Source organism: Pongo pygmaeus, chromosome 5 (assembly GCF_028885625.2).
Source record: "Pongo pygmaeus isolate AG05252 chromosome 5, NHGRI_mPonPyg2-v2.0_pri, whole genome shotgun sequence".
Classification (NCBI taxonomy): domain Eukaryota; kingdom Metazoa; phylum Chordata; class Mammalia; order Primates; family Hominidae; genus Pongo; species Pongo pygmaeus.
In genome coordinates this window covers 160,257,803-160,273,732 of record NC_072378.2, presented here as the reverse complement: position 1 = coordinate 160,273,732, position 15,930 = coordinate 160,257,803, and the positions used below count along the sequence as shown (strand labels likewise).

The window sequence follows — 15,930 nt, the reverse complement described above, 5'->3', positions numbered from 1 at the left end:
GCTGTGTATAGCACTTTCTAACTGTAAAGGTCACACTTGGGCTGACTGGGGGTGGGTGATCCTCCAGCAAGAGGGGGAATGAGCACAGGTTCTCTCCTAAAATCCCCACTGAAATGACTCATAGAATATGCAAATTGCTGGGGAAAAGTCCACATTCAAGCTGGAAATGTTGGGTACCATTCAAATACCAAAAATGTGGGAGATTTTGAGATTCCACCATAGCACTGATGTGTGACTATTACACAATAACAATGACTCATGGATGAGATCATGAAGTGATATTCCTTTATTGCCCAATAGGTCATTAAATTTGCTTCATGGGCTTGTTTTTTCTTCGTCCCTGGATCAAATGCTGGTCCCATGACTTTTTTTTTTTTTTTTGAAACAGGGTCTCACTCTGTCACCAGGCTGGAGTGCAGTGGCATGATCATGGCTCACTGCAGCCTCGAACTCCTGGGCTAAGTTGATCCTCGGGCCTCAGCCTCCCAAGTAGCTGGGAGTATAGGCATGTGCTATCACGCCCAGCTTGGTCCCGTGACCTTTTAAAAAATATATGTTCTTTAGTAATAAAAAGTCTTATAATCACTTTAAGTTAGAACACAGGCTCAATTCACTATCCAAAATGCTCAGTCCCATGTGAGAACCAAAACTCCGAAAGTGATTTAAAGTAAAAACTTCTTCATCACAGGCCTCTAGCAGGCCAGCAGCCTACAGAGGGAGAAAGATGTTGGCAGCTGGCAGGTGCCTTCTCTAGCGTCTTGCCTTCTGCTGCTGCTGCTCATCTTTGAGCATGCTAACCATGGTTTCTCACATCCCCAGGGATTGGCCTGGAGAGGAAGCAGGTGTGGGGTTATATTTATATTGCTCACAGTGGTGGCATGTGGGTGGAATACAGGGAAATCTTACATATTGTCTTGCCTGACAGTTGCTTTAAGTGGACCCTTTTTCATGGTTTTGGAGACCACCCCATCACTGAGAATTTGTGTCTCCTGGAGTTCAGTCTAAAAGCCGAGATCCTACATTGTGTTCCAGGGAAGCTTAAGAAAATTAGGTCTCTGCTTGATTTGGAAAGCTTAGACTGAACCTAAATGAAAATCAGGTCAGTAAAAAGTCAGAGTTTAACAAAGATAGATGTTATGTCCCAGAGACCAGACATTTAAGCATTACTTTCAAAGTGCACTCAGAGATATTTGTTCTTCTTCATTTAGTACTTAGAGACTAAGTCTTATCTATGCCATAAAAAAAATGGGAGTTGGAAAACATGCCACACATGTTAACAATGCTTTTTTTTTTTTTTTTGTTGAGACAGAGTCTCGCACTGTCACCAAGACTGGAGTGCAGTGACGCTATCTTGGCTCACTGCAAGCTCCGCCTCCTGGGTTCATGCCATTCTCCTCCCTCAGCCTCCCGAGTAGCAGGGACTACAGGTGCCTGCCACCACGCCCAGCTAATTTTTTGTATTTTTAGTAGAGACAGGGTTTCGCTGTGTTAGCCAGGATGGTCTCGATCACCTGAACTTGTGATCCACCCACCTCGGCCTCCCAAAATGCTCGGATTACAGGCGTGAGCCACCGCGCCTGGCCAACAATGCATTTTACCTTAAAACATGTAAATGAATTCAGATGAAGAACCAGAAAATTATTGGAGCTACTGCATCACCACACTAGTAATGTGTTGTCTCTAATTTCCATCAATTCTTTAAAGTGGAGTGGCATTTAAAGACACATGCAAACCAATCTGATTCCTTAAATGTTTAATAATTGTCCCACTCTTAAATATGTTTTGTCCACATCTAACTGAACAGTGATCGTTTTTAGTGGCTCACCTCTAGTGTACCAACATATAGCTAACTAGTTCCTCAAACTAAATGTCTTTAGCATGAAAATGAAGTTTTATTTTATGCGATTTTATCTAATTTCTCACCAAAGGGTCAATGCAGATGTAAGCTGACACTAGAGGAGGGTGATGCAGGCCAAGATGGATTGAGTCCTGGGAGTTGCCTGAGATGGGACATAGGTTCCCAGAAATACTCTGATATCAGTACTGTTCTCAGTGGACCACAGTCTGGCATGGACCTGGGTGGTATGCGAGGCCACTCCTCCTGTGTACCTATTTTGGCTGCTCCGAGTAGATGTACAGTGTGGAGTGCAGCCCTTGGGTTGTGCTGGCCCAGAGATTCAGCCAGCCAAGACCCTTATGCTTGCTCACAGCCCTGGGCTACTCTTTAGTAGCTTGAGTAGCTCTTGAGAGTCATTCTTGGAACTGTGCACCTGAAATCAGTCTTACTCCATGACAAATCCTGGGATATGAACTAGAAGTTGGCAGTTTAATAATGACAGATCCCACCCTTACATAGAATGCAGTGACCATGTGTTTTTTTTTTTTTTTTTTTTTCTCCTCGTGGAGTAGTAATGGGGAAGAGGTGGTGTCCATTTCCATAAAGGAGGCAGGATGTTGCAGGAAGTCCTCATGAAAGGATCTTATGGAGGGCTCTGCCGGACTCTCAATATGGGACAACCCTTCTCTTTTGGCCTCCTGGGTCCCCAGCAAGTCTGAGTCTTTCACTAGACTAGGTTGGGAAGAATCAGCTGGGCCATTGTGAAGGGAAACTCCAGGAAGCTGGGTCTTCACTGAGGCTACAAAGCAAATGTGATCTAAGGGGCAGATGGACCAAGGTCAGGGCAGAGAAGCAGTATCAAGCTTTAGGTCCAAGAGTGATGACCAGAGTCATGTGTAAGAGATGGGACAGCAGGCCAATCAGGAGTTGAGACAGGGATAAGTTGGGAAGTTGTGTAGGGACACAAGGAAGAAGAAAGTTTCAAACCTTGGGCTCCAATTAGATAAGGCTGGGCCCAATTCTTTTGGGCGTGAAAAATGTGGGAGAGGGAGTGGCAGCTGTTTAAAGGCATGGAGTTACACAGGTTTAACAGCAATACACTTGACCCTTGAACAACATGGGTTTGAACTGCATGGGTCCACTTCTATGTAGATTTTCTTCTGCCTCGACCCCCGCCCCCCCACCAGACAGCAAGATCAACCTCTCCTCTTCCTCAGCCTACTCACCATAAAGATGAGGAGGATGAAGACCTTTATGATGATCCACTTCTGCTTAATGAATAGTAAATATAATTTCTCTTCCTTGATTTTCTTATTAACATTTTTCTTTTCTCTAGCTTACTTTAAGAACACAATATACATAAAAAATATGTGCTAATCAACTTTGTTATTGTCCTCTCTGTGATGTACAAACTTTATGTTATTGCCAGTCAACAGCAGGCTATTAGTGGTTAAGTTTTTGGGGAGTCAAAAGTTACAGTCAGATTTCTTTTCTTGTTTTTTTTTTTCTAAATGTTTTATTGGATTTGTTTTTTTTTTTTGAGACAAGGTCTCACTCTGTCACCCAGGCAGGAGTGCAGTGGCGCGATTTCAGCTCACTGCAACCTTTGCCTCCCAGGCTCAAGCGATTCTCCTGCCTCAGTCTCCTGAGTAACTGGGACTGCAGGTGCTTGCCACCGTGCCTGGCTAATTTTTTGTTTGTTTTGAGATGGAGTCTTCCTCTGTTCCCCAGACCGGAGTGCAGAGTGCAGTGGCAGGATCTCGGCTGACTGCAGTCTCCACCTCCTGGGTTCAAGTGTTTTTTTTGTTTTGTTTTTTGTTTGTTTGTTTGTTTGTTTGTTTTTGACACTGAGTCTCACTCTGTCGCCCAGGCTGGAGTGCAGTGGCGAGATCTCAGCTCACTGCAGCCTCCGCCCCCCGGGTTCAAGCGATTCTTCTGCCTCAGCCTCCCAAGTAGCTGGGACTACAGGTGCGTGCCACCACGCCTGGCTAATTTTTGTATTTTTAGTAAAGACAGAGTTTCACCATATTGGCCAGGCTGGTCTCCAATTCCTGACCTCATGATCCACCTGCCTCGGCCTCCCTAAGTCCTGGGATTATAGGCATGAGCCACTGGGCCCTGCCAATTTTTGTATTTTTAGTAGAGATGGGGTTTCACCATGTTGGCTAGGCTGATCTCGATTTCCTGACCTCAGGTGATCCGCCCACCTCGGCCTCCCAAAGTGCTGGGATTACAGGGGTGAGCCATGGTGCCGGGCCTATACGCAGATTTCTGACTGTGAAGGGACCAGCACCCCTGACACTGCATCATTCAGGGGTCAACCGTACATTCATATCCCCCTTACTACCTACTAGCTCTATGTGTGACCTTGGTCAAGTCACTATCTTTGCTTACAGTAGGAATAAAGCATTTGACTTAGTAGCTAGCAACATGGAGGATCTGCTCAATGATGCCAATTCCCTTTGCCCTTTATGGATGTAATCGACTCATGATTACCTGCCACACATGCCCACATTATCCCTTTGTTCAACAGAACACTTTTGTTCTGAACCAAGCTCCGCCTTTCCTTTCCAGTAGTTAATGTGTTCTTTGAGGATGCAATCTAATCGTAATTTTGCCCGAAGTGGGGAAAAAAATTAAGCTCACACTGAAACCTTAATATAGCTCTACAATCATTTTCTCTTTTAGCCTAGATCATTTCATTTTAGCAACTTAAGTACTACTTTTGGTCCTATTAACAATACCACTCTTGCAAAGGACAGGTTGGTACAACCAATTCTCAGATTCCTGCCTGGATAAGATTTGTGACCCCAGATTTTAAAAAAGCAGAAAAAAACCCCACAAACCACAGGCAGGAAGAAAGAAAAACAAGAGAATGTAGCTAAGGTAATTCCATTAATGATCAGTTTATGTCAGAGCATGTGGAAATAATGCCTTATAGGAGGATATGTAGCAACAACGATTTTTTTAAACTCATTTTCTCCTGTAGGTACAGAATTGCAAGTTTTTTCTGACTTCAAATGTGTACAGCTGACTGCGTGTGTGTGTGTGTCAGGGTCTCCTTCTCTTGCCCAGACTGGAGTAAGGTCGCATAATCATAGCTCATTGCAGCCATGAACTCTTGGGCTCAAGTGATCCTCCTGCCTTCAGCCTCCTGGCATAGCTAGGATTGCAGGCACATGCTACCACACCCGGCTACTTTTTTTGGTAGAGACAGAGTCTTGCTATGTTGCCCAAGCTGGTCTCAAACTCCTGGCCTCAAGCAATCTTCCCACCTCAGCCTCTCAAAGAGCTGCGATTACAAGCATGAACCACTGCACCTGGCCCCATACCTGACTACATTTCTCAGCTTCCTTTGTGGCTAGGCTGTGCTAGGTAGCCTTGTACCTAAATTTTGACCAGTGAGCAGCGAGTGGAATTTGTTGGATGAATCTACCACAAAGGATCCTTACAATGGAGATAGTGGGGCCAGGCACAGTGGCTCATGCCTGCAATCCCAGCACTTTGGGAGGCTGAGGCAGGCAGATCACTTCAGGTCAGGAGTTCGAGACCAGCCTGGCCAACATGGTGAAACCCCATCTCCACTAAAAATACAAAAATTAGACAGGCGTGGTGGCACGCACCTGTAATCCCAGCTACTCAGGAGGCTAAGGCAGGAGAATCACTTGAACTTGGGAGGTGGAGGTTGCAGTGAGCTGAGATCGCACCACTGCACTCCAGCCCGGCAACAAAGCAAGACTCTTGATTTGGAAAGAAAAAGTAAAAAAAGGTTGGGGGAGACAGTGGGAGCCCAGTCTTTTGTCCTTCCCCTTTCCTAGAAGGGAGATGAGGTTGCTGGTGCTGTGGAAGCTATTATGGACCATGAGGCAGCTTTGAAGACAGAAAGCCTGCATCCTTGATGACTCCATGGAATTTCATCCCAACCCAGGACTGACTGCCCCAGATCTTTGTTACATGAGGGAATACACTCTTCTGTGTTTAAGAAACTGTGGCTGGATCTGTTACTGGAATATGAATGCAGTTAATAACTGGCTCAAAATGACTTCATCTCAACCCACATTGGTTGCCTGTTCCAAACAATATAGGTCTGCACTGTGGTGGGTCTCAGGATGGCTGTGATGTAGCCTTAGGAAGTTTATCTATGGGAAATCCATATTCATGGTGTCCTGATGTTGCAGAGGACATCCTGAGCTGGCTGGAGAAACTTGGGACACAGGTCAATCGACTGTAATCTAACTTCTGAGGCCATTCAGTACCCCCTACAGTGGCCACCTAAAAAAAAGGCAGCCAGGTGCGGTGGCTCAAGCCTATATAGATCCCAGAACTTTGGAAGGCCGAGGTGGGAGGATCACTTGAGCCGAGGAGTTTGAGGTCAGCCTGGGCAACGTGGAGAAACTCTGTTTCTACAAAAAACACAAAAAATTAGCCAGGCGTGGTAGTATGCACCTGTAGTTCCAGCTTCTTGGGAGGCTGAAGTAGAAGAATCACATGAGCCCAGCAAGTCGCTGCAATGAGCCGTGATCACGCGGCTGCACTCCAGCCTGGGCGACAAAAAGAAAAAGAAAACGGAGCCTGTTCACTGGGTGTGGTAGACAAGGTGATAAACTTTTCTTTACCTCCCATAGCCCACAACGTTGGATGTGCTCACAGTCATGGTAGTGTTTTGTAATGATGTAGCTGATGACAGGTGTAATGTTGGAGATTCTTCTGACTGCTGCTATCAGTCCTACCAGTCCCCAACGTTTGGTGCTTGTTCTAAAGCGCATGTCCTAGGAGTCGCTTTAAACTCTCAAAGTATCACTCTCTATACAAACAAGAAGTGCAAGTAAGTAGCCTGAGCTCAGCCTCCCAATAGGAATATTTCATTATCACTAGATCAAGTCTTTCCATTACAATGACTGATCTGTCTCTGAATCCTGTGGATTAATCCTTCAAAATGCCCTTTTCTTCCAGTTCTCATAGCTAGTGCCCTAAAAGTGACCTGCAGTACCTCCTGCTGAGACAAATGTACCAGCTTCCTAACTAGCCTGCACTCCCTTCATCCCCCCAAGTCAGTGCCAGACCACCTTGCCTGAAAAACCACTTTCAGTGTGTCAGCAGAAACGTTTCTCAGCTTCCAATTAACAACCACATCGAACCCCTGCTCTTGTCTGCGTTTTAAGGGTATCTATAGGCCGGGCACGGTGGCTCCTACCTGTAATCCCAGCACTTTGGAAGGCCGAGGTGGGTGGATCACTTGAGGTCAGGTGTTCGAGACCACCCTGACCAACATAGTGAAACCCCGTCTCTACCAAAAATGCAAAAAAAAAAAAAAAAAAAAAAAAAAAATGGGCGTGGAGGCGCACGCCTGTAATTCCAGCTACTCGGGAGGCTGAGGCAGAAGAATCGCTTGAACCCGGGAGGCAGAGGTTGCAGTGAGCCGACATCGTGACACTGCACTCCAGCCTGAGCGACAGAGCGAGACTGTCTCAAAAATAAATAAGTAATAAATTTAAAAAATAAGAGTATCTATAACCTGGTCCCAGCCTGAATTTCCTTTTTCACCCCAACACGTAGCCCTAGTTACATTCTTCTGACGTCTGTAAACAAGCCCAGCCTTTCCTGTTGTGAAGCCAAGTTCAGGTGGTTCCTCTTTGCCTGAATGTTTTCCCATTCCACTTACCCGAAGCCTAGTCATCCTTGGGAGGGCTGTACAGGGGTTGCAAGAAGCAACGGAAGCGGTTCAGCACCTGCTACCTTCCATCATATTCTTTTCAATAAAGGGGCAACTCCCGCCAATGGCAGTGTAGATTTCCTAACCTCTACACATGGAAGATTCACACCATTCAGGATTGTTTAACTGTTGAGAGAGCACTTGATACTTAACAGCTTACTAGGCTACAAGACAGCGCAGGAAAGAATCCTCTGTTGTCCTTTTATGTTATCCTGAACAGTTGGTTCACAGAGTTACTGTAAACACACAAAACATGACTGCCAGGGCTTAGCAGTGAGGAAAGTAGGAACTAGTCCTGACTCACTTAGTAACTGTGCCCAGAAGAAGCTGCTTAACCTCAGAGGATTTCACTGTTACTAGAATCAATAATACCAACCCTAGGGGTAAAAATAAAGATAAATGTGTGCAAATCCTGCCGGCAGTCTCGGGCACGTCGTGGATGCCCAAGAACTGTTCTTAGGCAGCCGGTGGGGACAAAGTCTGTGTGCCTCCTGTCCTGGAGTAGGTCCCAAGGTCGGCTTACTTGCAAAGCAAGGGTACGGCGCAAGAGTACTGAATACGGGTTGGAAGGGCGCTGGATCTACCCTCAGCTCATAGGCCGGCTGGGCGGCGCTGACCAGCAGCTTGGCCCCGTCTTCCCTAGGAACGGCCACGGGGGCCCTGGGAGGGTACGAATATCTTTTTGCAGTGAGGCCTCTGGACCCCGCGGCCCCGCGCAGCGCAACCAAAACTCAGGGGCAGGCGCCGCAGCCGCCGCAGCCGCCTCGCGCAGCGCGATCCCCGCGGGCACCCGCAGGGGGCGGAGCCAGAGGCAGGGCCTTCGGGCCGTACCAACTCCACGGGGGTAGGGGCCGCCTCCCTTCGGCCGCACGCCACCCAAGTACGGCAGACAGGCAGCGAGATTGCCGAGGCCGAGGCTAGCCTGCAGCCTCCTTTCTCCCGTGCCCTGGGCGCGGGGTGTACGGCAAGCGCGGGCGGGTGGGACAGGCACGCAGGGCACCCCCGGGGTTGGGCGCGGCGGGCCCGGGGCGGGGCCCGCGGGGGGGGCGGGGCGGCGGTGCCCTTGCGGCGCAGCTGGGGTCGCGGCGCTGCTCCCCGCGCTTTCTTAAGGCCCGCGGGCGGCCCAGGAGCAGCAGTTGTGGCTGTGGCGGCCTCGGCAGCGGCTTCAGCAGATCGGCGGCATCAGCGGTAGCACCAGCACTAGCAGCATGTTGAGCCGGGCAGTGTGCGGGTGAGATGAAAGGGGACCCGGTCACGGCCCCAAGGGCGAAGGGGCTCGCGGCGGGCAGGGCCTCCGCGGCAATGGCGACAGTGGCCGCACCAGGCCTGGGGGCCGGGGCACCTGCGGGCGGTTCTCCCGGGAGTGCCCGGCGCGGCGGCTGGAGCGGGGATCCGCAGGGAGGGGACGCGGGGACTCGGGGGACGCCGCGCGCTGCCGTTCCTCGGCAGCCCAGCCTGCGTAGACGGTCCCGCGGCGCTGACTGACCGGGCTGTGCTTTCGCGTCTTCAGCACCAGCAGGCAGCTGGCGCCGGCTTTGGGATATCTGGGCTCCAGGCAGAAGCACAGCCTCCCCGACCTGCCCTACGACTACGGCGCCCTGGAGCCTCACATAAACGCGCAGATCATGCAGCTGCACCACAGCAAGCACCACGCGGCCTACGTGAACAACCTGAACGTCACCGAGGAGAAGTACCAGGAGGCGTTGGCCAAGGGTAGGTTCCAGGCTGAGCGGCGGGAGGCAGTCCCCGGCAGAGGCGACCCCAGGGAGCCAGGCCCCATACGGACGGGCCTCTCCGTGGAGGAGAGCTCGCTTCGTATTTGTACCGGTTCCGAGTTTTCCAGGCACGATAGTCTCTCTTTTAAACACATGGTCTACCTCATTGTAGAAGGAGTGCCTCGATGGGTTTGAACACACTTCTGTCATCTCAGGGAACTTGGCGTCCTGCGAAGGAGCTTGCCTTACTGTTGTGAGCCGCATTCCGTTACCCATATTGCCAGCACTGGTGAATTGTAGGTCCTGAAAAGAAAGCAATACTGTGTCACTCTTTTTTTTGCAAACTGAAATTGTTCTTGTTGTATAATGCGCTCTGGGGAAATGTTTGGTCTCTCAGGTAGGTGTGCCAGCCGTTTGCAGGAGGGCTGAGCGCGCCTGTCCACTGGTGGCCAGACATCATCGGGTCCGCAGGTGTCTCTGAGTGTCAGGGTCACCTCCTGATAGAAGTGGGAGTGGCGCCTTGCTGCCAGGTCACACTGAAGGTGGGAGACAGGAGGACACTACTCCGTTCTAGGAACCATGGTCCTTGTCATCCTCCTGAGAGCAAACGGGGTCGGGAGTCCAGCCTAGGACTTGGAGACTCCCTGCATCCCCAGCTACCCTGCAGGGGAAACTTCACTGAGCCCACTTGTTGACTTCAGGTGGGAGAGGAGGAGGCACACCATTATGGTGTGCGTTACCAAAAAAGCAGTAACCTAACTGTGGAACAGTTCAGGGTCTTTAGACTTGATACTTTTCTTGATTTCACTTAGGGGTCAAAGTTCACAAGGAAAATAGCCCTTTAGTGGGAAACTGAAACAGGCTTGTTTTTATTTACTATTGACTCATATTTGTAATGCAATTAAAATATATGGTGTTAACTTTTTTTTTTCCTCAAGAGCTCAGTTGATAAAACCAGGGGTATGTGGACTTTTTGAGTCTGTGCCTTTTGGGGGTGTGTATGGGAATGTTATGTTTTCACGTCTTTTACAAAATAGTATTGTCCTTTTAATCTATTCGTTAGTGGTTTGCACAAGGAAGATAATCGACAGTCATGTTTTTTAGACTGTATTGCTTGGCAAACTACGTAGTAAAAAATGTTTACTTTTCCTTAAATGTTTTGAACTTCGGGGTTATGAAATTTGTTGAGTAATTTTTAGACAGTCACATCTTGTTGACTGGAGGCATCTAGTGGAAAAATGCAGTATTTCAGCCTGATTGTGTTTGAAGTAAATGACTGAAAGAGGAGGAAGTTACCACATTCTGGAAGATTTACTTGAGACAGATGAACCTTGAATTACGGGAAAAGGACCCGTGATTTAGGAAATAACAAATTTGGGAAACATGTAATGGGGAGAGACTGGGGAATACCCCAGTTGTGAAAGTACTTCCTGTAAGGCAACATCTGACACCCGGGAACCTTTCTCTTCGGTATTTTAAAAACAACTTAATTTCAGTCCTTTACTTGTGGAATCAGAGCCTTACTTATGTAATACAACCCACTGGAAAAAAACTTTTTATTATATTGTGCTATATTGTTTATAGGTGATTGAGTACCTGCAGAGCTTTCTTTTACTTAAACATATTTTAAAAATTATTAAAAAGTTAGATTTTCATGTTTGAAAACTTGGGGAAGAAAGGTAAAACAATGTCATAATCTCATCACATTTAACTGACTAATATGAATATTTTTCAACCAAAAGCATTTGACTTTTATTATTATTTGAGGCAAAAACTAAACTGAAACCAAATAAAATGTTGAATTTCAAAAAAGTGTTCTTAAAAGCAGATATTAAGCCCTCAATTTTTATTAATTTTAAAATGAGTAAGCAAACTGTAAGATGTTAAGATTATTAAATTATCTCTCATTAAGCATGTATCTTTCCCATTTTAAAAATTTAGTTACTATTGATTTATTAAAAAACAATAGAAAATTTACATCTATTTTTAGAGTGACTCTCAAGAAAATTTAATAAGGGAAACACAGATCTATCAAAAAACTATTTGTAAACCTAGCAAAGGAAAAAAAAAAGTTGGTGTCTTTAAAAAACCCTTTGAGATTAGCTGTGTATTCAGATATCGGTTGGTTCTCTCCTCCTTTCTGAATCGCTAAACAACTGGAGCTTGTTTCAGAAAGCAGCATTGCCTACGTATGTTCCTTTTAAAAAAAAATTTTTTTTAATTTTATCTGAAAAAATAGACGGGGTCACACTGTGTTGCCCAGGCTGCTCTTGAATTCCTGGGCTCCCCCATCCACGCACCTCGGCCTTCCAGAGTGCTGGGATTACAGGCGTGAGCCACCATGCCTAGTCAGACTTTTTTTTTTTTTTTTTTTGACGGAATCTCAGTCTGTCCCCCAGGTTGGAGTGCAGTGATGTGATCTCGGCTCACTACAACCTCCGTCTCCTGGGTTCAAGCAATTCTCCTGCCTCAGCCTCCTGAGTAGCTGGGATTACAGGCGTACGCCACCACGCCTGGCTACTTTTTGTGGGTTTTTTAGTAGAGACGGGGTTTTTCCGTGTTGGCCAGGCTGGTCTGGAACTCCTGACCTCAAGTGATCCACCCACCTCGGCCTCCCAAAGTGCTGGGATTACAGGCGTGAGCCACCTCACCTGGCTTTGTATGTACCTTTTTTTCTTTTTCTTTCTTTTTTTTTTTTTTTGGTGATGGAGTATTGCCCTGTCGCCCAGGCTGGAGTGCAGTGGCGTGATCTTGGTTCACTGCAACCTCTGCCTCCTGGGTTCAAGCCTTTCTCCTGCCTCATGCTCTGAGTAGCTGGGATTATAGGCACACGCCACCATACCTGCCTAATTTCTGTATTTTTAGTGAAGACAGGTTTTCACCATGTTGGCCAGGCTGGTCTTGAAATCCTGACCTGAAGAGAGCTGCCCGCCTCGGCCTCCCAAAGTGCTGGGATTACAGGCGTGAGCCACCGCACCCGGCCCAGACATATGTTCTTAATGTACACTTTCAGAACGTTCAGCAGTTGAGAACTTTTTCCAAAATGTAAGCTCCTTGAGAGCAAAGCTCTCAGTGGGTCTGTGTCCTTTACTTTGCTTCTCTTGGTATCTTGTGGATAATATGCACAAAATATTTATTAAACAAGAGGATTTCCATTTTTTTCTAATACTAATAGTTCATTTAATCTGTAGCTTCTTGAAGGCATAGAAAAGAATATTTTATTTTGCCTACTTGTTTGGCAAGGTACCCATGCAGTATGCCAGGAGTTACAGGGCCTATTGAGAAGGAGTAAAGGGTCTGGGAGGGGTGGCAGGGAATTGCTAATTCATGTATGGTGGCTAGAGAAGGCTTCACTGATGGGGTTGATGTTTCAGTGGAGACTTGAAGGAGGAACAGGAATGCAGCATGAGACTGTCTTGGGGAAGAGTGTTCAGCAGAGGCAGCAGTGCTCAGCTAGCCTTGAGGGGAACATCCAAGTTGGTCATGTGAGTGCAAAAAGGCCAGTGTGGCTGCAGCTGGGTGAGCACGTGCTCAATGACGGGATCAAGTGCAGCGCCTCTTGGTAGTGAGAGTAGCTGAGTGTAAACACCTAGGGTTCACTCCAGTGAGAAGGGGAGCCTTTGGAGGGAGCAAGGCCCACCCCCACCCCCCAAAACTGAGGGGATAGTGGCACCAGTGCAGTGAGAGATACTGGTCCTCTGTCCCAATGAGGTGGCAGTAGAGTTAGGGAGAAGGGATTAGGTTCTGCTTGTGTTTTATTTTTTTCTTTTATTTTTCTCTGTGTGCTTTTATGTAGACTGGATGTATTTTAAAGGTAGAGCTGGCTTTGCTAATGGATATGCTGGTGGATTGGATGTGGGGTGAAGGGAGAGGAGTCAAAAATGACATCAGGTTCCCAAGGATGTCCTGAGGGACAGAGCTGGCATTTACTGAAATGGGGAAGACAATAGGAGGAGTAAGTTTGGGGTTGAACATCAGTAGCTCAATTTTGAGTATGTTGAGTTTCTTGTTAATGTGACTTGGAGATATTTCCCAATGAATCGTTGTCTGTCTTGAAAATGAGAGTTGAAGGTTTTCTGTACAGTCTGTATGTTGAGCCATACATTTTAGCATTCTATTATTTTATTTGATTGTCCTCTTTGGTATTTCATTTCCTGAAATCTCTTCTAAGAGAACCCTGAGCCTAGCAGCCAGGAGTGAATTTTCTAGCTTTTCCACCTCTGCTAGGTCCTTCATCAGTTGTTCAGCATGTCTGGGACAAATAATTTTGGGGCGGGGGGGTGCTGAATTTTAGGACAAACAGGGATGTTATAGATAAGCTGGTCCCATTATCTAATAGCTTACAAAGAAAAAAATATAATGTATACAGTGGTTGAAAAAGTAGGAGTTAATAAAAAAAATGTGTTTGCATTTTAACTTTTCAGGAGATGTTACAGCCCAGATAGCTCTTCAGCCTGCCCTGAAGTTCAATGGTGGTGGTCATATCAATCATAGCATTTTCTGGACAAACCTCAGCCCTAACGGTGGTGGAGAACCCAAAGGTTGGTATATATTGGTGCACCCTTATCTACATTTTGTGCACAGTAGGAATCGATTGTTGATTTACTTAAGTTACCTTATACTTGTTTTTTGGGGTTTTTTTTGTTGTTTTTTTTTTTGAGATGGAGTTTTGCTCTTGTTGCCCAGGCTGGAGTACAGTGGCGCAGTCTTGGCTCACTGCAACCTCCGCTTCCTGGGTTCAAGTGATTCTCCTGCCTCAGCCTCCCGAGTAGCTGGGATTACAGGCGCCCGCTACCATGCCCGGCTAATTTTTGCATTTTTAGTAGAGATGAGGTTTCACCATGTTGGCCAGGCTGGTCTTGAACTCCTGACCTCGTGATCTGCCCGCCTTGGACTCCCAAAGTGCTGGGATTACAGGCATGAGCCACCATGCCTGGCCTAAGTTACCTTATTCTTACCAGAGGTATCATAGTGGCATATTTTTCATAACAACGAGTATGATAAAAGTTGTAACTTTCAAAAGGACCCAAGTAGGAATGGAGAATGCATTCATGGGGTTATGTTGTAAGATTTTATGTTCACGCACACATAGAATATCACATCAACTCCACCTTCTGGTTTCTGGGTGGTACTTCATATTAGGGAAAGACTGAGAAACTTTGTTTTATGAACTTTCTTTTTTTTTTTTTTTGAGACGGAGTCTTACAGTCGCCCAGGCTGGAGTGCAGTGGTGCGATCTTGGCTCACTGCAACCTCCGCCTTTCAGGTTCATGCAATTCTCATGTCTCAGCCACCCAAGTAGCTGGGATTGCAGGCATGTGGCATCACTCCTGGCTAATTTTTATATTTTTAGTAGAGACAGGGTTTCACCATGTTGGCAGGGCTGGTCTCGAACTCCTCGGCCTCCCAAAGTGCTGTGGTATGGATGTGAGCCACCGCGTCCAGCCTAGAAAGGATGAACTTTCTGTTTACTAGTTTCTGGGGCCTGGATTAGATAGTTAACCGTCTGTACCTTTTTTCATCTATGTGATACAAGGATAACAGTGGTATTGTTTTGAGAATTAAATTATAGTGTCATTTGCTATTTTTCACTCTTCCTAACTGATAAAAAGTCAGTTGTTCCAGGAAATTAGGTTTTCTGGGTATTTTTTAAAAGTGTTCAGGGAATGAGGAGAGTACAGGGCTAGATGGTCTTGTTCGCTATCACTGTTTCCTTGACTTCCTGTGTAGCTTGTGGAGGCCCAGATAACTTTAATTATCTTCCTCACCCAGGGAAGGCATGAGGCGTAAATGTAGTTCTTGTCTCTTGTTTCTGGGCTCCAGATATGCACCCTAAGTTTCTGTGGTTTTATTGTTCATTTTTAATCAGTGTTATGGAAGGCAGCCTATTTTATGCACTTGAAATAAGCAATTTCATTTTAAGGTAATGATGAATGAGGAGAGTAAGCATGGGAAACTGGGCAACTTTTTCTTTATTTTTGTTTTTATTCATTATTATTTTGGAAATGGAGTTTAGCTCTTTCACCCAGGCTACAGTGAAGTGGCTTGATTTTGGCTCACTGCAGCCTCCGCCTATCCTGGGTTCAAGCGATTCTCTGCCTCAGCCTCCCGAGTAACTGGGATTATAGGTGCCCGCCACCATGCCCGGCTAATTTTTTTGTATTTTTAGTAGAGAGGAGTTTCTCCATGTTGGTCAGGCTGGTTTCGAACTCCTGACCTCAGTTGATCCACCTGTCTCGGCCTCCCAAAGTACTGAGATTACAGGTGTGAGCCACCGTGCCCGGCCAACTTATTTTTTTTCTGAGTTCAGTCTTCTAGACTATTGGTTAATACTTTTGAAGTTTTGTCAGTTACCAGAATATCAGATATATTCATATGCAACCAATGGTTTTGGTATGCTGCCATTTTTTTTAAATCTGTACCACATTCCATCATTTGTGCTTACAAAGATGATTACTTTTAAACCCGTAGAATAAGAGAAGTGAAATTTTGACCCAGTTGATTTAGTTGATGTGACTAATCTAGAATTATATTCTGTATCGCTACAGAATAAAAGGATTATAGCTCTTAAAGTATACCCTTAGTTCAGTCGTAGAGAGAACTTTCCATCAAGACAGGAAGAGCTGGGCTGCCTTGGAGAAGAACAATAACTTTATTTTGTTTAA

At 46.4% G+C, this 15,930-nt stretch overlaps 1 protein-coding gene across 2 annotated transcripts in view; it reads left to right on the top strand.

The window, feature by feature from the left end:
* The window catches only part of SOD2 (superoxide dismutase 2), a 46,631-nt gene that overhangs the window by 23,787 nt on the left and 6,914 nt on the right, over positions 1-15,930 (top strand). The window contains exons 1-3 of one of the 2 annotated variants that reach the window (XM_054492278.1): positions 8,583-8,781; positions 9,061-9,263; positions 13,690-13,806. In XM_054492278.1, coding sequence (XP_054348253.1) covers positions 8,759-8,781; positions 9,061-9,263; positions 13,690-13,806 — 343 coding nt within the window. In that variant the 5' untranslated portion in view covers positions 8,583-8,758. Of the gene's footprint in view, positions 1-8,582; positions 8,782-9,060; positions 9,264-13,689; positions 13,807-15,930 lie in introns of those variants that run through there. The other variant, XM_054492277.2, reaches the window with a different exon arrangement.